Genomic DNA, 22,055 nt, shown 5'->3' with positions numbered 1-22,055 from the left:
CGATTAAGAAATTATGTGCCAAGGTTTATGATGCAATTTAGACAAAATTTAGATGACATAGGTATGAACGATGTACATTCTAATGATTTATTTTAATATTATTTAAGTTTAATAAGTTGATTGATTGTTGTCGCATTTATTATTGTGCAGTTTATATGGCGGCCACATGTGGGACTTAATGTGCCTGGGGGCTTATAGTTAGATTGTAGATGTGTTTTACAAAGTATCTGTTGGTGTTATTTGAGTGTATCGAATCACACCTAATAGACTGAGTGAGATGTCATTTCGGACTTCCACAACCTTCATCAGACGATCCATTCTAAATTGGAGAAGCTCACTGCAGCGGTTGATTGGAATACAGTGCCATGGAACGGTATTAGGTCGACATGTGGAATAATCAGCGCTACCTTCACTTGTAAAAAAGAGATAAAACTGACGACTTTCATCCTTCTCCAGTGTCTATGATTGGTACATATGATAGTATGGCAATCACTAAGATTATCAGTAAAAAATTCACAGGGAGACCCTGAGGCAAACCAACCACAGCTGCCGCCACCGCATGCATAACATCAGTTTTCGCTTTATGGACAACAACATCAGTTTAGCTTTTTGACCCGTTATCCCCTTATCTGTTTATTCTTGGTGCTGAAATATTTTTGAGACTACTTATAAAATCTCAAGAAAGGAAGACTATTCGAGGTATTAAGATTGCAAGACAAGCCCCAGAGATCTCTCACCTTTTCTTTGCGGATGATATCATAATTTTTGCGAGAGCATCAAACCAAGACATAATAGAGATCAAGAACATCCTTTAATCCTACCAACGGGATTCCGGACAAAGAGTTAACTTGGACAAATTTGAACTCTCCTTTAGCCGAAATGTGCCTCCTCTCAGACAAAAGCTTATACAAGAATGGTTAGAGATAAAGGCAGTGGAGAATCACTCAAAATATTTGAGAATTCCAATCTTCGTGGGTAGGTCAAAGAATCATATTTTTGAATTTGTGCAAGATCAAATTTGGAAGAAGTTAAAAGGATTGATGAAAAAGTGCCTTTCTAAAGTGGGAAAAGAAGTGCTCATCAAATCTATTTCCCAAGTCATACCTTCATACATTATGGGGTGCTTTCAACTTCCCAAGAGTCTCTGCCAACATATCAAAAGCGTCATTAGCAAATTCTACTGGGGGAGCAAAAATGGAAAGAGAAAGATTCATTGGATAAAGTGGTCAAAGCTATGTGCATCTAAGGAGGAAGGGAAAATAGGCTTTAAAAGTTTTGAAGCTTTCAACCAAGTGCTCTTAGCCAAGCAAGATTGGAGACTCATCAAGAATCCCGACTCTCTAGCTGCAAGGACCTTAAAGGCTAATTATTTTAACAAATAAATTTTTTTGGAGTCTGAAATTGGATACATGCATAGTTATACTTGGAGGAGCATTTGGTCTGCTAAGTGGGTTCTTAATTTAGGAGGGCTATGGAGAATTGGTTATGGCAGAACAACAAGAATTTAGGATGATCCGTGACTTCCTCATCAAAATGATTTCAAAATCTGGAACTCTTGTTCTAATTTTGATTAGGAAGTCACAGTGAAAAACCTCATCGATCAAGAGTCATTAACATGGAAGGAGGAGATAACTAAACGGACTTTCTTACAATTTAAGGCAGAACAAATTCTAAAACTACTACTTGACATCAACCAACGAAAAGATTGCTACTATTAAAAATAATCTAGAACAAAAGAGTTTGAGGTTCAAAAGGCGTACCATCTCAGCAGGTCCCAACCCAAAAATTCAGCACAAGGAAGCAACCCAAACCAGTGTTTGAACTTCTTTTGGAAATAACTCTGAAAAACCAAAGCAAGCCAAAGGACTTTGAATTTTTTTTGGAGATTAATCTCATGTGTTTTACCCACAAAATTTAACCTGAAAAAAAGAGGAATCAGAGACATAAACTTTTGCTCCAAATGGTATATTTTTTGGGATTGAATCTGGTTTTGAAAGGTTGTTTTTTTAACTTTTTGGTGGAAGGAAATAGCATAAACGTAATTAGGGTTATAGAGAAAGACATTCCCTTCTTAAACAATCTTGAATTTATAGTGTTAAATTGTAAAAGCCTTTTGTATAGGTTCAGAAGTAGACAAATCTCTCTAGGAGAGATGGTAATAGAGTTGCAAATAGCTTAACAAAAATAGCACTATCCACATCAAATAGAATTTGGGTGGAAGAATCTCCATCAGTTGTAACCAATTTGGTTTTTTTGAATATTATGGCCATCTCTAATTTTAATATATACCCCCTTTCAAAAAAAAAAAATCTCACTCTCTTAATTTTTTTTACACCACTAAGTGTTAGAAAAAATTCACAAGTATGAAAAAATTAAGTAGTAACAGTATTTATGAGTAAATGGTCAAATTAGTCCTTAAAATATTACTCATTCTTTAAATTGGTCCTAAAAGATTTTTTTAATCAAATTCGTCTTTTAAAAATTTTAAATTAGTCATGTTAGTCCTTTTGTCATTTTGTTTGTTGATAGTGTCAAAATTTGTTAATGTAATACATTAAGCGTGCGTTTGGTTGGTGTCTCTAGACACTAAAGACATGGACACGGTGGCACATGTCCACCGTTTGTTTGTTGAGACACAAATTTATGATGGACACGGTAGTACACAAGTATACACAAAATACATGTTTTTAGTGTCTCTCCATTTAGCTGAGACATTGAGACACAGTTTATAAGACACAAAATTTTACATTTTTATCCCTACTTTTTTTTTAAATTCCAACTATGTCCCTAATTAATCTAACCATAATTCCCCTTTTTCTCTCTTATTATCTTCTCTATTCTGTGTTTCTAACCCCAAAATCCTTTCAACCTCCACATTTCTTCCTCCATCCTCCCTCTTCCATGGCTGTGTCCCTCTTCTACACCACCGCCATAGCCATTGCCTCTCCTCTCTTTCTCATCTCCTTCTCTCTTTCTCTCTTTGCATCACCACACCCATCACTCTGCTTCTCTTTCCATTGTTGTGCCCCTCCATACCGTTGTCACGGACCGCCACCATTGACGCCCCTTCTTTCTTCTTCCTCCTTTTCTCTCTTTCTCTCTTCACACACTACCATGAGTCATCATTTTCGGTCAGATTTATTCCTCTACATTCATCAGGTGTTGCTCAGATCTATTCGTCTCCACTATTACTTGAATCAATTTTATTAAGAAAGGCGAAAAAAACTAAAAACACCCAAAATAGTTGTCCATCATTCTTGAGATCTGTCTTCTTATTTTTGTTTTTTTATTTATTTATTTCAACTTGTTTCATTTTTTTTAAATGAGAAAATTAAATTACTGATGAATAAATGAAAGTTGAAGATAGTATTTTGCGATGAAGTTAAAAAATTGCAGGTGACAGTGGTGGTGGTAGAAAGTTATGGTGGCAGCAACTTTAATGTTGGTGGAAGATGATGGTAGAGAACTAATAAGGATAAAATGGACATTTGAATTAAATTGTTGTGTCTTGTACACTGTTACCAAACACGTTAAAAAATTTATGTCTATCTGTGTCTGTGTCTTTTGGTATAGTTGTGTCTGTGTCTATATATTTTGAAGACAGTAACCAAACGAAGCCTAAGTGACACCCAAACATACACTTAGGAGTCTTAATTAAATATTAACATGATTAATTTATGAAATTAGATCAAATCAAAACTTAATTGAATAGAGAACTTGAGGTATTGGAATCCCCTAATTTGGAGTTGATTTGATCTAATTTTATAAACTAATCATGTTAATAGTTAATTAAGACTCTTAAGACTTAAGTGTATATTGGAGTGTCACTTAATATGTTATATTAACAAATTTTGATACCATCAACAAACAAAGTGACGCAAAGACTAACATGACTAATTTAAAATCTTTAAAAGATAATTTTAATTTAAAAAATTTTTCGGGTACTAATTTAAAAAACGAATAATCTTTTAGAAACTAATTTAACCATTTACTCCAATATTTATATACAAAACTCTCGGAATAAAATACCGCTTACATTTTTAAAATAAAAACTTACGTTTAATTTTAAAAAAAATACAAAATGCAACATGTATTTTACAAGTACATAAAAACAATAAAAAAGAGCAAATCATAGGCTACGTTTTTGGAAAAATAAAAAAATATTATAAAAAGAAAATCATAACTTAACGTTTTACACGGCTAAGAAAACTAAAAAAATTATAAAATACAAATAGTAAACTATGTTTCATAGATAACAAAAATAAAAAAATATTATGCACAAATTTAAAAAAAAAAACTCAACACAACAAAGTAGAACATATAAAATATTATTATTTAACCTGTATTTTGCTCTAATACCATCCATATCAATACTATTATTTCATACAGATTCATTTTAACGTGTTTTACCAAATATTTTTTCATATTGAAAAAAAAAAATCAGTCCAATTAGCAATCACCTGAAGTTATTTTTTTTAAAGAAAATAGATAAACTGAAGAACATGACACCAAAGTACGTAACTGCTAAAATTAGAAGTTAAAAAAAAAGATTTATTTGCAAATGTTGTATGAGTGTGGGAAAGATGAGATTGTGATAGAGCTTTGTATGATCCAATCTAACTCGCAACTGCACCTTCAAACATACATTACGTTCTCCATCTTTACATCACAGGTAACCTTTTCCTTGGTTTAATTTATTATTATTGCTGTAAAAAAAAGGCTTATTTTTACATTCACTTTGCTTTTTTATTCCAATTCAATTCTACTTTCTTACTCTTCGTCTTCCACAAAAGAAACTTCTAGAATCAGGAACTGCAATTTCAATATGGCATTTCACTGAAACGTATCCTTTTGAATTTGCAGAATTGCGTCGTTCTCCTTTATTTTTGTGGCACCATGAATTTTTTGATGCGGTCTTCGTCGAGTTCATACTCGGAACGAACACCGCTTCCGCCCCCTAGGTCTGCGTCTGGGTCTAATCTAGAGAAGCTGGCGTCTCAGGATTCGCACGCGCGCCATGGCGATGATGCTACCATCGCTGGTCTTGTTCCAAGCTTACCAAATAAGCACCTTGATGTTTCTATAGAAGAAGGGTTCATCACTATTCCATTCAGTATGTGTAATAGTAATGCTTATAATATCATCACCTTAACAAATTACTTATTTATTTTTGGCTGCTTGGTTCTTCCTATTCAATTCCTCATAGTTTAAGATATGAATATGATTATGTTGAATGGAGTAGGTGAAATTCTTGCTAAGTGTATAAGATGCTATAGTTATAGCATATAAAGTTTGCTAAAATGCAGAAATTACTGCTCAATGGCCCCATTGAAGCCATTTGTGATGGAGAGGGGGTTGCAACAATGTGACTTGATCCCACCGTTCCTTTGTTTTGGGGGTGAATGTCCTGAACCGAATGATAGCTGAAGAAGTGAAAAACGGGCACATTTCTCCACCATTAATAGGCAGGAATGGTGCAGAGCTGTCTCATCAGCAGTTTGCGGATGGTACTATTCTGTTTTGTTCGCAAGATGAAGAGACAATAAGAAGCTACAAGAGGCTAATATGGTGCTTTGAGATCACTTCTGGGTTGAGTATCAACTTTAACAAGTCAAGCTTGAGCCCAATAAACTGTGACTGGGAATGGGTGCAATAGATGTCTGACCTTCTTGGTTGTAAGTCAGCATAGCTACCAGTGAAGTACTTGAGAATATAACTTGGTGCAAACCCGAGGCTAGTGAAAACATGAAAATCAGTTATTGATAAGGTAGCGGAGAAGCTAAGCTGAGTCTTTGAAAGGCCAAGGTACTGAGTAAAGTAGGTTTGCTGGTGCTCATTAAGTTTGTATCAATAGTTTGCCTATCTATTATCTTACACTGTATAAGATGCCAAACTTTTACTAGAAACACATTATAGTGCAAAGGAGGTTCTTTTGGGGTAAGAAGATGGGATGCTAGGAATGGAGTTAGTTAAGTGGGAATTGTTATAGTGCCGAAGAAGTTAGGAGGGCTTGGAGTGGGGGATGCAGTAATTCACAATACAACCTTGTTCAAATGTTGGTGGAGATTTTCTAAAGAAGATTATCCTCTTTGGAATAAAGGAACAACATATGCAAGATAAAATAGTTAATGGTTTAGCCATGGATGTACGGGATGGGAGAAGAACAAGGTTTTGGGAGGATTCATGGTTATAATATGGAAAACTGAAAGTCTCGTTTCAAAATCTCTTCTTGGTGTTAAACTAACAAGAATCTACCGTTGGGAAGTGCGGGTTTTGGAATGGGTTGGATTGAATATGGAGCTTTCAACGACAGAGGAAACTTCCCCAATGGGAGTTTGAATTGTTAAACCAACCACATGGGGTTTGCAATCAATTTGTTTGGTGATAGAGAGGGAGGACAAAGTGGTGTGAAAATTTGACAGTGAAAAGGTTTATCTTCGACTAACTCCTTTGTGCAACTGTTGCAGGCTGCCCTGCAAAGTTGACAGAATAAGTGGCGAGCTATAGCTTTACCAAAGTCGTCTAAAAGGGACTGGTACCTACCTGGGTAGAATTTTTGTTTAGTTTGTGCTAGTTGATTGAGTCAATACTAAGGACCAACTAGCTAGACTAGGTGTTCCTGATAGTAGGAATAAATGAATATGTGCTATGCTGAATGTGCTATGCAGGAAACATTTTGAAACTGTTGAGTATTTTGTGTGTGCTTGGCTCCAGCAATTCAGACGAACCTAGACCTTTCAGAGTACTATGAAAGAGCACTTTGAGAGTTGGATAGCTGTGTTCATGAGGATAGAGATCCGGAAGCTAATAGGTTTCTTTGCTGTTATCTAAATAGTTGATTAGGAATGAGAAAATATTCTAGAATACATTGACAGGGGTTGATGCAGTCATTAGCAATTGACTCCATTGCTTTTTTATGGCAATGCTGGAGATGACATTGGAGTTTATTGCTTTATGTAATCCGTTATTTATTTATTTATTTTTGGCAGTTTAGTGGTTTTTAGGAGGTCTGTTCTTTCTCTTGGATTATGGATTTGTGTAGATTGCTTGTTGATAATGCTCCACCTTATTGTGTTGAGCTCTTTTTCTTTCTAAAAAGAATAAAAAAGGGTTTTGCTTTAAAAATATTGAAAGCAGAAGTAAATTTCCAAGAATCCGGTAGTTCTCATGGTTGAGGGAATTAAGTTGTGCTATCAAATTTTCGTCTGGAATCTTTGCCTATTTACTGAAGTAAAGCTATAAGATCTTCCCTTTACGAAGCATGATGTGTGATCTAATGAATTGTGATATTTGCTTGAGGACGAATATCTGGTTCTGGATAGCGATGCCTTTTTTAAATAGCTTGACACTCTTGAACAGGGAGAAAGTAACTAGCATTTGTCATTGTTTGCATGAAATGGGAGAAATTGGTTTTATATGTTATTATAATAATAAGTGAACTTACTATAGATGCATTCTTAAAAGTTGCATTATAGTGACTGTAAAGTATAGCAAGTGCTCTAGAGAGGATATCAGCATGGAATTGTAATGTAGCTAAAAATTTATATATGAGGACATCGTCATCTTCTTCTCTTCTAGTCCTAGCACAAGTTGTTAATTTTGTTTTAAGCTTATACATGACTTAAATTATGATTATAACATGCTTTTTCTAGCAAATGATAGAGTTAGACAAATCTATGTATTTTAAGTATTTCCTCTCTGCCATGTGATGTTATGGGTGAGATTGCTCTTCATATAAAACATGATAAATCTAACTGTTAATTTGTTATCTTTTTGGTAGAGGAACTTCCTGAAAACTGGAATCACGTACCAGATATACAGTCCCTGTGCTCACTTGACCGTTCATTTCTTTTTCCTGGTAATAGACTATTTTTGAAATATATAAATCTTGATTTTGGGATATACTTAATTGGTCAGCTGGCTTCCACAAAAAGTTTAGCAGACCTAATATAAGCATGTAATTCAGGTGAACAAGTTTATATCTTGGCATGCTTGTCTGCATCTAAGCAGGATACGGACATGATTACTCCAGTTGCTACAGCGATGAGTAAGAATGGCGTAGGTCAAAGCCCTGAGAGAGAAAATGAAAACATTAAAAACAGAAACAATTTAATATCTAGAGAAGGGCAATTAAGTACCAGTGTTGAAGAGCATCTGGAAGATTTTATTGATGGTGAATCCCTTTGTAGGATGGAGGCACAGAAAAGACGAACTGAATTGTTGTTACAAAAATTTGAGAATTCACACTTTTTTGTGAGGATTTCAGAATTTGATGAACCCTTGTGGTCCAAAAGAGGCAGTGCAATAAATTTTTTTAACCCTTCTGATGCAAATGGCCTAAAGGCTTTAAATATTCAAATTGAAGAGCCTACATTGTCTTCTACCGGAGTGGTTATTGATAGAGGAAATTTTAATGCCACCACTTCTGGAGGATTGGTGAGAGATTCTGTTAAGTGTTCTGCTCTTCCTAATGGAGACATCGTGGTATGTGCTATAAACTTTGGAAACTATGAAGATGCATTTAGTTTATCTGAAATTTACAGAGAAACAAGGATGTTTTGTTTGTATATTTAAATTTCAATGCAAATAAAGTAATATTTTCTGTTAAATTTGTGTCCGAGTCTTGTAAGATTTTCTGGCTTCTTCCCCTTTAATTGTCTAACCTTCTCTTTTTTCAATCGTTTGCCTAATCTAATTTAATGTTCTTGTATGGAAGGATGCAGATTCTTTTACAGATGAATGTTGGTGTAGACTCTCTTAAAGATCCTTGTATTGAAGTTCTCCAATTTGAAAAGTGTCCAGAGAGAAAACTGCCTATCAATGACCACTTCGAGGTAGAACATACAAATGAGGATCCATGTGCTGAATTGTTAAATTGGATGCTTCCATTAGATAACAATCTTTCACCTCGCCTGCAATCTCCTCCTAATTTAAGACGTTACTCCATGTCATCATTACCCCAAAGTATGAGCAGTCCATCTGGTTATTTAAAAGCAGTTAGTTCTATGTCAAACTTCCTTGAGAACAGGGATCAAATCCTATCTAACAGTTACTTGAGGAGAAAATTTGCATTGGAAGGACTACTATCTTTTCGAGGAGTCTCTTTGGAGCAAGAAAGATTTTCTGTCTGTTGTGGATTAGAAGGCCTCCATACTCCAGGAAGAAGATGGAGAAGAAAACTTGAGATAGTACAACCTTTGGAGATTCACTCTTTTGCTGCTGACTGCAACTCAGAGGATCTTCTTTGTATTCAGATGAAGGTCTGAACTAGGATTTCATTGGATCAAATTATTTGACTTTTTATTCTTGTCCTCTGCATATTATATTCTCATTCTTCTCTTTTTGGTCTTTTACTACAACATATATTTTTAGTTCTGCCTTGACTAATTTTTCTTAAGTTGTCTCCAGAATGTCGCTCCTTCAAATGTTCCTGATATTGTGATATTTATAGATACAATATCTGTTGTTTTGGAGGAGACAACAAGAAATGAACCAATGCCATCATTACTGATTTCATGTGTTGAAGCTGGAAATGACCATTCTTTACCAAATCTAACCCTTAGGTTGTTATCTGGAATGAATATCTTATTATTTTTTTCAACTTTCTATTGTTACTTATTTGATATCATGCTAGGCTGCAAATTTGGCATTTTAGTTTCATATTCTTGTGCTGAGGGACACCACCCTCATGAAAAAATAGAAAAATTCTCTGCAAAAGAAACAGAAGGGGAGAGAAAAAGGAAAAGGAAGGGGGGTGGAGGGGGGGAGGGGTGGTAAAATATAACTAGACAAATCTGTGGATATCATATGTAGCATAGACAATGTCAAGGCATGGGATAATATATATGAAAAGACTATTTATTGATTTGCTTACCTTTGTTTTTACTCCCATCATTTTTAAGGTTAAAATATAATCTTCTGCACTAGCAATATTCAGGCATATGGAGTAACATTTTAAAATATTATTTCTACTCAATTTTAAGAGGAAATTGGTATTGTTAATAGTGGATATTGTGCATATTAGTCCACCCTTTTGTTGTGTATAATAGTAAAAAATATGGGGTTATTCAAAATGGTAAGTACTTTGTTCTCTTAATAAATGGTCTTGAGTTCAAGTCTTAAGAATTTCAAAATGTTTATGGCTAATATATAAATAAGGGTATTTTAGGGGGAAAAAATCTTGTGCTTGAAACCCTCAATCACTGTTATATATAGTAGATAGGCTTGAGTTGAATATTTATCTCATTTTTCTTTTTCCAGTTGAAGCAAACTATATAATAGATGACTTTTCATGGCTTCACTGAATTGTTTCATTAATTTTAAAACAAAATTTGAGATAATCATGCCATGGGAAAGAGGATAAGAGAAGGAAGGAGTGAACTCTTCCTTTCTATAATGGCTAGTTGGTCTTTTTGCATGTGTGATTTACTTGTTAATAATGATGTGTATTAATATTGCATAAAATAACTGAGATGACCTTGGTGAAAAATATATGTATCATTGTTTTCGATAAAAAAATATTCAGCTCATAGGATGAATGATGTAATGAACTTGTGTTACTTTAGGCATGACTTTTATTTGATTATCTAATATTTTCTTTACTTAAGTGCATGATTATATTTTTTCATGTTGGTTAACTCAAGATTGGTGTCTGTGATCAACCCTAATAGTCGTCATCTTATTAGAAGGTTTTTTTTCTCTTTTTTGTACAGGAGAGGTGAAGAGCATTCTTTTGTCGTTAAACCAGCCACTTCTATGAAGAAGAGTATCAATATTCAACACGATACAAGTTCTCAATTTTCAAAACAATTTCAAAATAGAACATCAAAATTAAGTCTGGATGGAAGAAACCCTACTTTGATTAATGATCAGTATGCAATTGTGGTGTCATACCGGTGCAATTATACAGGTAGGTTCTTTTGGCCCGATCTCCTTTTCCTATTCTATGATTTTTAACATGCTGATTAGGTGTTTTCTTTTTCTTTTTCTTTTAAACAATCTAGCATCAAGGTTGTTCTTTAAACAACAAACTAGTTGGCGACCATGCACCTCTAAGGATATTATGATCTCTGTTTCATCAGAGATGTTAGGACAATATCCAAGACCTTATGCAACCTGCCAACTTCCTGTGCAGGTTATTGTTTATTTAGCTACTTTCCAACTCAAACTAGAGCTTTGGATTGGAAATCATTTAGCTCAGTTTGATTTTTTTTTAATATTAGTTACAGTTGATCTTATGCTTTTATTAGCAATGACAATTAGTTTAACTTCATTGCTTCATTTTGATCAGATCTTAACTCTGCAAGCTTCAAATTTAACATCTGAAGATCTAACTTTAACAATGCTATCTCCTGCATCCTTTAGTTTACCCCCATCATTGGTCTCCTTGAGTTCTCCAACGACTCCAAGAAGTCCTTTTATTGGTTTCGCAGATTTTTTAGGAAGAGTAAATAGTGGAAGGAGTAGTGGTGCCACCCAGCCGTCAACTGTTGAAGAAAATGGGGAAAAAAGTTCTACTAGTGAAGCTAAGGCAGTTTCTACAAGTGATGTTGTTCCTAATTCTGGCCTGAGTTGTACTCATCTATGGTTGCAGAGTAAAGTTCCGCTCGGGTAACATATCATGTCACGTTTTTGTTTCTTTAACTATTTAAACTGAAAGTACTCGATTAAATGCTATGCTTCGGTTGCATCAGGTGTATTCCAGCTCAATCTATAGCAACTGTCAGGCTTGAACTACTCCCACTGACAGATGGCATAATTACACTGGACTCTCTGCAAATTGATGTTAAGGAAAAAGGTACAGATTGTGTTGCTTTTATTAATATGTACTTTTCTTAACTAGTTGCAGCGTCTATCTAGAGGAATACTTGGTCAATAAGAATAAATGGGAAGATGAACTATTGTCTATGACTTGTTATTTCTATGCTTGTATGGATTTCGAAGTATCACTCGTATGTGTAACAACATAGCAATTTATAGTGATGCATAAGGTTGTGTTGGCTTCCGAGATGCTTCTGCGAGAGCACCCACTCTCCATCTCCTCCATTTCATATAACTAATAATTTGTTTTCACTATCATCCCTTTGGGTATTTACCTGTCAAAAAAAGTATTTCTTCTTTTTATGTGCATTCTGTTTTCTACATTCTTCTTTATTCCTTATTTATTATATGGTTCCGGTTTCTCACATGTTCACATTTTGTTGTGATAGGTATTACTTATACCCCTGGGTGCGCTCTAAAGATAAATTCAACTTCCAGTATTCCGAAGGGGACTAGTTAGAATGGGACCTGTGGCTGTTTGCATTTCCTCTTCCTTTCTCATCAAGCTCATTAACAAAATATGGATGATTTGCTTGCCTAAGTTCTAGAAGTGCCCTTGCAACTTATTCTCATGGCAGAAAACAGATTTATTACTTTCCTGAATTTTAGAGTTTCGCTTATAACTTAATGTCGCAGTAAGTGCTTATAGGTAGAGAAATTCAGTTAAGAAATGTTTTGGGGTATATTTATCCAAATATAGAGTTTTCCTTTGTATTGTAAAATGTAAATCACATGGTTAAATAGATACTTACTAGGTGTTACATGCCCTTTATTTAAGGGGAAAAATGTAAACAGAGGTGGTATTTTTGTATTTTTATTTTCTTTGTAAATATGTGAGTGAACTATCAATCCGGTCTCTATTTCTCAGCATGACAATGCGGTCATTCAAGATAAAAACGATCCATCTCGGTTCATGTTCTCTACTTCTGTGACACAATGCGGTCTTTGTGGGTGTTTTTCCGTCAACGTTAAATGGAAAAAGTTGATGTGTTAGGTTCAGAAATAGATAGAGGTTTAATTGTCTCTAAAATTAAATTGGTTAGAGGTTTATTTGTCTTTATTTTTTAAACAATATTTTTTAAATTATTTTTTTATTCATTATATTAATATTTTTTCAATAAATTATTGAATATATGGTATAATACATATAATAAAATATATGTAAATTTAATTAAATTTTAGTATACGGAAAATTTTAATTAATCTATATTATTCTTATTATCTTATATTGATAAATTTTTATCGATCTGTAACCTTACGACAATATGAATATTAATAGAATAATAATATTGTTGATGCTTTGAATTTGTTGAGTTTATAAATGGTCTCCAAAATATATATCATGTTTTATTTTATTTAGTATTAGTAGCTTATTCATAGTGTATTTTAGTGCAAAGATATCAAATAGAATTATTAATTTATTTTAAAGAGATAAAAAATTAAATTTGTTATTACTCAAAAATTTTTTTACTATATATCAAATAATGTGTTCATTAGTTTCTACTTTATTGTGAAAATTATCTAGTTCATAATACTAATTGTATATTATAGGAATATTATTATTAATGTATTAATTATATTTTAATGTTTATTATTTATATATTTAAAAATTAGAATTGAGAATTATTTATTTAGTTTCATCATAAATAATATTTTTAAATTTAAATAATTTATTAATAAATTTGTACTTATTATACGATATATTTAATAATTTATTGAAAAAAATATTAATATAATGAAAAAATAATTTAAAAAAGATATTATTTAAAAAATAAGGACAAATAAATTTCTAACCAATTTGAATTTTGAGACAATTAGGTTCTTGTTTATTTCTAAATATGATACGTCAGCATTTTTTGTTCAGAGTTGATGAAAAAATACTCGAGACCACGTTGTATCACTAAAGTAAAAAATAAGAACCGAAATAAATCGTTTTTATCTTAAGAAATCGTGTTGTCATTTTAAAAAATGGATAAAGACCGAATTGATAGTTTCTTTAAAATATGTTACATACCTTTAATTTTTTTTTTTTTATAAGTAGCAGCAACTCATCACATATCCCAAGAGGGGGTTGTGAGGGATTAAAATTTAAAAAATAGCATTACATCAACCAAAACAAACATATGAGGATCCAAATTCCAAAATATACATAAAACTATCTAATTTCTAGTGATTTAGGTCTTATACACAAGTCAAACTCATGCCACTGCATCCAATATTTATTTGAGTATATATCGGGAGTATTGATAAAAAAAATTAGAAGTTCCAATTCATTTTTCTAATTATGTTCTTAATTTCTTAAATACAATTTTGAATTTATTTTTTATTTTTAATTTTTTAAAATTATATATATATATATATATATATATATATATATATAAATTTGTACTAAAGTATAAGATTGATAACTAGAGAATGAATTAGGGTTTTTAATCATTACTCAAATAGTTGTTTCTCTAAAACCCGATCAAATCGTAATTAATTAAATAATAAATTAAATAAGAGCGAAATGGTTAGAAAATTTAGCAATTGAAATTTGATAATTTAAATGTGATATTTGGACTCAGTGAATTTTTTTGAGTCAGAAAACAGTTTTCTGTGTAAAAATGTGTACTGAAAATTTGACCGGCAGTATCGGTTGAGATCTGTCCAGTACTGCAACGGAAGAAATTAATTATAAGTGATTAAGTTTAGGAAATGAGAAATTATAAATTGGGAAGTTAGAAATATTTAAAATACAATTTAAAACTCTAATCTTAAAGATTTTGGCCCAAAGTTGGGCCAACGGGTTAAACCGAATGAACTGGGCCCAAATGGGCCCAAGATCCAACATATATATGGCCTAATTAAAGCCATTCAGTAGCCACACCCCCCATTCTTGTGTGAATCACATGAAGAGAAGAGAGAGAAGAAGAGAGAAAACCCTAACCCACGTTGAAATTTTAAACTACCATAACTTTCTTTCCAGAACTTCGATTGACGAGCCGTTTGCGGCCACGCGTCGCCCTTATCATCCTCTACAATTCTATATAAGTTTTGTGGTGAATATTTTATAGTCTTTTGCTCAGTTGTTATTTTTCTCTTTAAATTCGAATTTGGTTTGGGTTTTGAAAAAATCTTGTGATTTTGGTTATTTATGAGTGCTCTAGTATGAGTCATTGGTGATATTTATCATAAAATACAGTGAGTTAAGGTAAAAAATCCTCCAACCTTTGTGTTATCATTTTCATGAACTCTAGGTTGATTGTAAGTGTGAAATTAGCTATGAAGTATGGACACTTCGTTGAGTTGTTGTGTCCGCGTGTCGGACACATTTCAGACATGACACTCGTTGACACTCGTTCGACACGCGTGTTTGCCATGTCCAACCGTGTCTTAATATAAAATAAAAAATTCTTCTCTGGACACATTTGGATACACCTAAATACCATCACGCGTCCGCGTGTCCAGCCTTATTCTTAACATATATCGTTGAAATGAGTTTAGAAATAATATATATTATTATTTATTAAAACAAAAAAATATTTTAGATACTTTTATATAGTTAAAAAAGACTTTAAAAATAGTTAAAAATTATTTTATATTTTAACAGCAATAAAATATCAAAAATTCATTGAAATTTATCTAAAAAATACTTTATATTCTATATATATGCCGTGTCCCCGTGTCTTATAAGATTTTAAAATTCGTATGTCCGCGTGTCTCGTGTCGTATTGAGTCCCGTATCCGTGTCAATGTCCGTGCATCATAGGAAATTAGTTATGTTAGAGTATTGGTTGATTTTGGTGCACAATTGGGAGGTTGGTTTTGCTTGTGGAGTTTTGGTGAGGCTTGGAGCTAAGGTTGGCGGAGACTTCCAAAGAAGAAGCTCAATTGGTTTGACTCCAAGAGGTACGGTTTAAGTTTTATTTAAGTATCGTGTGGTGTGATGAGAATTCCTAGGCTAGATGCCCTTAGGATTAAGTTTGGATTGTGTAAATAGTTTATACTAATATGTATAGTTGATATGTAATGTAAATTAATGATTGGGTTAAGAATTGTGTGAATTTGTATGTTTGGTGTGTTGAGAATTTGATAAATTAGATAATAAATATTGGTTTGTAGAATATGCATTTAAATTGTGAATTTGGGTTAGAGGCCGGAAAGAGGTAAGGAAGGTAATTGATGTGTGTATTGTGTGATGTCATATGAGATTGAATGGATATTGAATATTGAGTGTGTAAATAAATGGGAGGAATGTGGAATAATAAGATATTATGAATTTAGGAGTGGAAGGTGACGAAATTGAATTGACTTGTGTAAATGAGGTAGGTTTGGTCTTGGTTGAGTGTAATTATGTGAATGTGGTTGGGTTGTGGTCATTTGGATGAGTGAAAATGAATTTGACTTGTGAACATTGAAAAAATTGGTGATTTCTATTTTTGGATAAAAAACTTATTTTTGACTAATTTTGGCGGTCCGTAACTCGGTCCTCGGAGTTAGCATTTCTTCAAAATTGGATTTTTATGAAAGTTCATTCAACGATCTTTCCAACGGTTTAGAAATGGTTGAAATAAGAATTTTGTATTAGAAATTATGTGTGGCAGAAGTTTGTGATTTGAAAATGAAATTCTGCACTTTTCAGACTTAGTAAATTTTTTTTGGAAAACATACGCCCAAGCGTACGCATGGCCGACGCACACGCATAACCCATATAATTTACCACCCACGCGTGTGCATGGTCGACGCGTACGCGTTGCTGTGTTGATGCTGCTGCGTGGTAGAAAAACCAGAGAGTTGTGATGGTATTGTGCCGGATTCGTGCGCGAAGCACGAAATGCCTCCAGGTGTATGCGTGACTAACGTGCACTCATCACTTCCCTTCTCTGATTTCCACGCGTACGCATGGATGACGCTCATGCATCACTCTCTTTTTCTGCTTTCCACGCGTGCACATGGGCGACGCGCATGAGTGGCTCTGTTTTCAGAAATTATGAGTTTTGTGTTTTTAAAACCAAATTTTAAACCTCTAAGCCCCCTTGTTTCATTCTTTTAGTCCTGAATTAGAACAATGTGCCTAGTAATGAGAAAAATATGGGAAAGGTGATAACTTGGGATAAAGTAATGGGAGAATTAATAATAAATCGTGAAAATGATGATGATTATGAGATTGTTAGCGAGAGTGATGATGATGATGAGATTGTTAATGAGAATGATGATAATTATGAGACTGATAAAGAGGATGATGATGATTATGAGATTGTCATTAAGAATGATAACGATTAAGAGATTAATATTAAATATGATCCTGATTGTGATATACTTGCCTGGGTAGATGCAGTGGTATTGATTCCACTTGCTCCGGGAAGGGGTGAGATATACCTGCCTGGGTAGATGCAGTGGAGTGATTTTGCTTGCTCCGGGACATGGTGAGATATACCTGCCTGGATAGATGCAGTGGAGTGATTCCACTTGCTCCGGGTTTGGTTTGAGACTCTTGGGTAGATGCAGTAGTTAGCCCCCACTTGCTCCCAGTCGACGTTGATTTAAGATTTGTGAAACTATATGAGTTTTGAATTTCCTTGGGTAGATGCAGTGGGTCGGCTTCTCTTGCACCAGGTTAAGATCCGAGATTCTGTTGACCCTGCGTGGTAAGATGTGGCCGGACACTTAGACCTTTTTGGATGAGCTCTCCCCCATGGATATTTTATTTTGATTGGTATTGATTTTGAGCTTGGGGATGCGCACTCGCAGGGACTGTCCAATGGTTAGCTACGAGGATATGTCGGGTTGGCTTTGTAATCGACAGATGATATCATCGGCCATAGGGCAGGTATACATCATTTGCATATGTTTGACTTTTTTGGGTTTGCCTTCTTGTTTTGGATTGCTAAATTGTACATATATGCTATGTTACTTGATTAAATGCCACTTGCTCTACTTATACCTTAATTGTATATTACTTGTCTGTATTACTTGTGCTTGCACAACTGAGAGGTCCCCTCAGGCTGGTGTGGTTGACGCTGAGGGCTGTTTTTGATGAGATGAGTTGATGATATAATTGAATAATGATAATGGCTATTAAATTAGATAATTTGAGCTCCCTAGGAAGACGCAATGAAGTAATTTCACTTGCTCCAGGTAGAGGATGAGACTATTAGTATTGAAGTATCGAGTTCGAGTTACTCGTTATAGTTTGTTCTGATTTGAGCGTCATTTGGTTTGGAGAGGAAAGGATTTGGCTAGACTTGGCATCCCTTAGAATAGTTACCTAATTCGTGGATTAGTGAGAACCTGGGGTGAGTAATTGATGAAAGGAAGCTTAGGATGTTTAGTGAGTTTTTATTGCAATGCATTGTATTTATTTGGCGCTTTTATCGTACTGGGAACCCAAGGATCGGGGGTTCTCATTCCGTATATATCTCTTATTTTTCAGATACAGGTCTAGGTGCTCAGAAGTGAGCTGTGGTTCATCTGAGAGATGGCGAAGATCTTTATATTCTCTACTTTATATTTTGCTTAGAATCTCTCCACCTTTATTTTGAAATGCCTATATTATGTATTGAACTCTTTGAACTTGCTTATAGAGGTTCTTATGTTTCTTTTGGGAGAAATTAGGAGATACTGTTGTCAACTACTGTTATACTGTACCCTAGCCGACCTAAACTTCGCGGGTCACAATTAGTGGCTATTTACTTATGTGTATATATATATATATATATATATATATATATATATATATGTACTGTCCTTCTCTTATTCTCCTTAATGCCTTTATTTGTATATCGCTTTTGACTTCACGCTGTATCTTTTAGTTGTTGATGTGTGAGTGATACGACTTCACGATTTTATTTTTACTCTTTTCAGGCTTCTCGATTAATACTCCTTTCAATTTTACTTATAATTATGTATTAAAAATCTACCTTGAGAGTCGTACCACCTTATTATCATTGACTTATGACTCGATTATAAAGATTTGAATATTAGGGTGTTGCATTATAGTATCAGAGTGGTTCGTTCCTGTAGAGCCTGAGGGACGGACTGACTATGCCTCTGTGCATTCTCTGTATTTGTGTTTATTTGCTATTACGATATCTAACTGATATAACTGGCATAAACTCATGCGCATGCATTTGGGACTTTGAAGAACTAGATTTCTGATATTGAAACTGATCAACTTGATATCAATTGTTTGGTGTGTATAGGAACTAGATGGCGCCTCGTGGACGCGGTCGAGGCCGTGAGAGAGGTCGTACTAGTACTCAGGGATCGGAAACCAACCCGAATAACCCGATAAAGTTCATTGCGGTGTTGGAAAACATGGCTGCTGCTATGCAGGCTACTGGGGAGGCTCTTGGGCAACAGATAAACAATAATGGCAATGGCGGAAGTGGAGCTCAGGGCCCGATGACACTAGCAACCTTGTTAAAGGTTAATCCACCTAAGTTCAAGGAAACCACCAATCCGACTGAAGCCGATACCTGGTTTCAGGCTATGGAGCGAGCACTACAAGCGCAGTTGGTACCAGAATAGTAGTGTGTTAAATTTGCTACCTATCTGCTCATTGGGGAAGTATCGCATTGGTGGCAGGGAGCCCGATGTCTCCTATAGCAAGAGGATGATCCTATCACCTGGGATGCCTTCTAGGTGGAATTTTATAAAAATTACTTTCTGAATTCTGCCAAGACGGCCAAGGAACTTGAGTTACTACAGCTAAAGTAGGGTGCTATATCTGTATCTGAGTATACAGACAAATTTGAGGAGCTATTCAGATTTTTCCGCATGTGTCAGGGGGCTCCAGGAGACTTCGAGAAATGGAAGTGAATTAAGTATGAAGGAGGGCTCCGGAGCAATATCTTAAGTTCAGTGGGACCAATGAAGATCAGAACTTTTTCAAAGTTGGTGAATAAGAGTAGGGTTGCTGAAGAGTGTGTGAAAAAGGCAGCTGTAGAGAAAGGAAGTCATAGGCAACTTTTTCAACAGAATCGAGGGAGGGACTTTGCTCCAAGGGGTCAAGATTTTAAGAGAGCCGGTTATAATCTATAGCCCCAGCAAGCCCAAGATAATTCCCAAAGGAACAACAACAATAATCATCAAGGAAGAAGGTATGGAAAGCAACATCAGAATGAACTGACTTGTTAAGCGGTGTGGAAACTATCATCTGGGGACTCCATGTTGAGCTGGATTGGGAATTTGCTATAGTTGTGGGAAAGCTAGACATATGTCCTGGAATTGTCTTGAGCAGGCCACTCGGAATGCTACTAAGGCCCAACAGCCGGGTCGTGTGTTCACTTTGATGACGGAGGATGCTGCAGGGTCCGACAGTTTGCGAAGAGGTAAGTGAAAGATTGATAATAATGTGTTAAGAGTACTCCTAGGTTTTGTGATCCGATAGGGGAATATGACGTGAATGCATGATTGGATTCTTAGTGGTTAAAAATCAAAGTGATGCAGCGAAAGCTTGCAAAAGTATTAGAATAGGATATTTGCAAATGGGAGCTGTATGAGATTATTAGAAACACTTCAGGTTTGAATACCTGAGTGGTTTAGCGAGTTAGTGCCAATAGCGATTAGTAGGTAACCAAATTTGATTGTGGCTATGAGAATAGATTGATCCTGAGATAGCTGTGTAAATGATTAGAGGTGTAATTCGATTTGTGCTTAAGTTGTGATGGATAAATATAGCTTAAGCTGAAATTAGAAATCGGTTGTTAAGCATTGATGTTGGGGAATGGAAAATTGGAAAACTGAATGGTAAGAAATCGGTTGGGTATGAGAGAGCATATATGAAGATTTGAGAGCGAATGTTTGAGGACAAAAATTTCTGTTAGGTGGGTAGAATGTAAAACCCGGTCAAACTATAATTAATTAAATAATAAATTAAATAGGATCGAATATAGATAGAAAATTTATCAATCGGAATTTGATAATTTAAATATGATATTTGGACTCAGTAAAATTTTCTGAGTCGGAAAACAGTTTTCTGTGTAAAAATGCGCACTAGAAATTTGACCGGCACTATCGGCTGAGATCTGTCTGGTACTGCAATTGAGAAAATTAATTATAAGCGAATAAGGTTAGGAAATGAGAAATTATAAATTGGTAAGCTAGAAATATTTAAAATACGATTTAAAACTCTAATCTTAAAGGTTTTGACCCAAAGTTGGGCCAACGGATTAAACCAAATAAACCGGGCCCAAATGAGCCCAATACCCAACATATATATGGCCTAATTAAGGCCATTCAGCAGCCACACTCCCCATTCTTGTGTGAATCACGTTGAAGAGAAGAGAGGAAAGAAGAGAGAAAATCCTAACCCTCATTGAAACTTCAAACCACCATAACTTTCTCTCCGGAACTCCGATTGACGAGTCATTTGTGGTCACACGTTTCTCTTCTCATCCTCTACAATTTTTTCTAGGTTTTGTGGATTCCACTGTCCTCTGCCCAGTTTTCATTTTTCTCTTTAAATTTGAATTTGGTTTGGGTATTGAGGAAATCTTGTGATTTTGGTTGTTTAGGGGTGCTCTAGTATGAGCCATTGGTGATATTCATCATAACATACAGTGGGTTAAGGTAAGAAACCCTCCAACCCTTGTGATTTATCATGTTCATGAATCCTAGGTTGATTGTAAGTGTGAAATTAGTTATGTTAGAGTATTGGTTGATTTTGGTGCACAATTGGGAGTTTGGTTTTGCTTGTGGCGTTTTGGTGAGGCTTGGAGCTAAGGTTGGTGCGGACTTTCAAAGAAGAGGCTCAATTGGTTTGGCTCCAAGAGGTACGATTTAAGTTTCATTTAAGTACCGTGTGGCGTGATGAGAATTCCTAGGCTAGATGCCCCTAGGATTAAGTTTGGATTGTGTAAATGGTTGGTACTAATATGTATAGTTGATATATAATATAAATTAATGATTGGGTTGATATTTGTGTGAATTTGTATGTTTGGTGTGTTAAGAATTTGATGAATTGGATAATGAATATTGGTTTGTGGAATATGCATTTAAATTGTGAATTTGGACCGGAGGCCGTGAATCTTGGGCCGGAGGCCGGAAAGAGGTAAGGAAGGTAAGTGATGTATGTATTGTGTGATGTCATATGAGATTGAACGGATATTGAATATTGAGTGTGTGAATAAATGGGAGGAATGTAGAATAATAAGAAATTAGGAATTTAGGAGTGGAAGGTGACGAAAGTGAATTGAATTGTGTAGATGAGGTAGGTTTATTTTTGGTTGAGTATAATTATGTGAATGTGG

General features: G+C 34.7%; 1 protein-coding gene across 7 annotated transcripts; it reads left to right on the top strand.

Annotated features, from left to right (window-relative positions):
* Window positions 1-4,513: 4,513 nt before the first annotated feature.
* LOC112800935 (uncharacterized) lies at window positions 4,514-12,669 on the top strand. Of its 7 annotated transcripts, none has more exons than XR_011881860.1 (11): window positions 4,514-4,672; window positions 4,864-5,113; window positions 7,781-7,858; window positions 7,967-8,484; window positions 8,724-9,260; window positions 9,409-9,563; window positions 10,713-10,909; window positions 11,004-11,134; window positions 11,433-11,610; window positions 11,694-11,797; window positions 12,210-12,669. XR_011881860.1 is itself a non-coding variant. In XM_025843394.3 (11 exons), the coding sequence occupies exons 1-11, from the start codon at window positions 4,562-4,564 to the stop codon at window positions 12,278-12,280; spliced, it is 2,472 nt and encodes an 823-aa protein (XP_025699179.1). In that variant the 5' UTR covers window positions 4,514-4,561; the 3' UTR covers window positions 12,281-12,669. The 7 variants fall into 7 exon arrangements, 6 of the variants coding, with proteins under 6 accessions (XP_025699179.1, XP_025699180.1, XP_072092912.1 ...); XM_025843394.3 differs by having other exon boundaries at window positions 11,291-11,610; XM_072236811.1 differs by having other exon boundaries at window positions 4,533-4,672; window positions 8,011-8,484; window positions 11,291-11,610.
* The last annotated feature ends 9,386 nt before the right edge of the window (window positions 12,670-22,055 follow it).

Source organism: Arachis hypogaea, chromosome 5 (genome assembly GCF_003086295.3).
Source record: "Arachis hypogaea cultivar Tifrunner chromosome 5, arahy.Tifrunner.gnm2.J5K5, whole genome shotgun sequence".
Lineage (NCBI taxonomy): Eukaryota > Viridiplantae > Streptophyta > Magnoliopsida > Fabales > Fabaceae > Arachis > Arachis hypogaea.
This window is presented reverse-complemented; position numbering and strand designations above follow the sequence as displayed.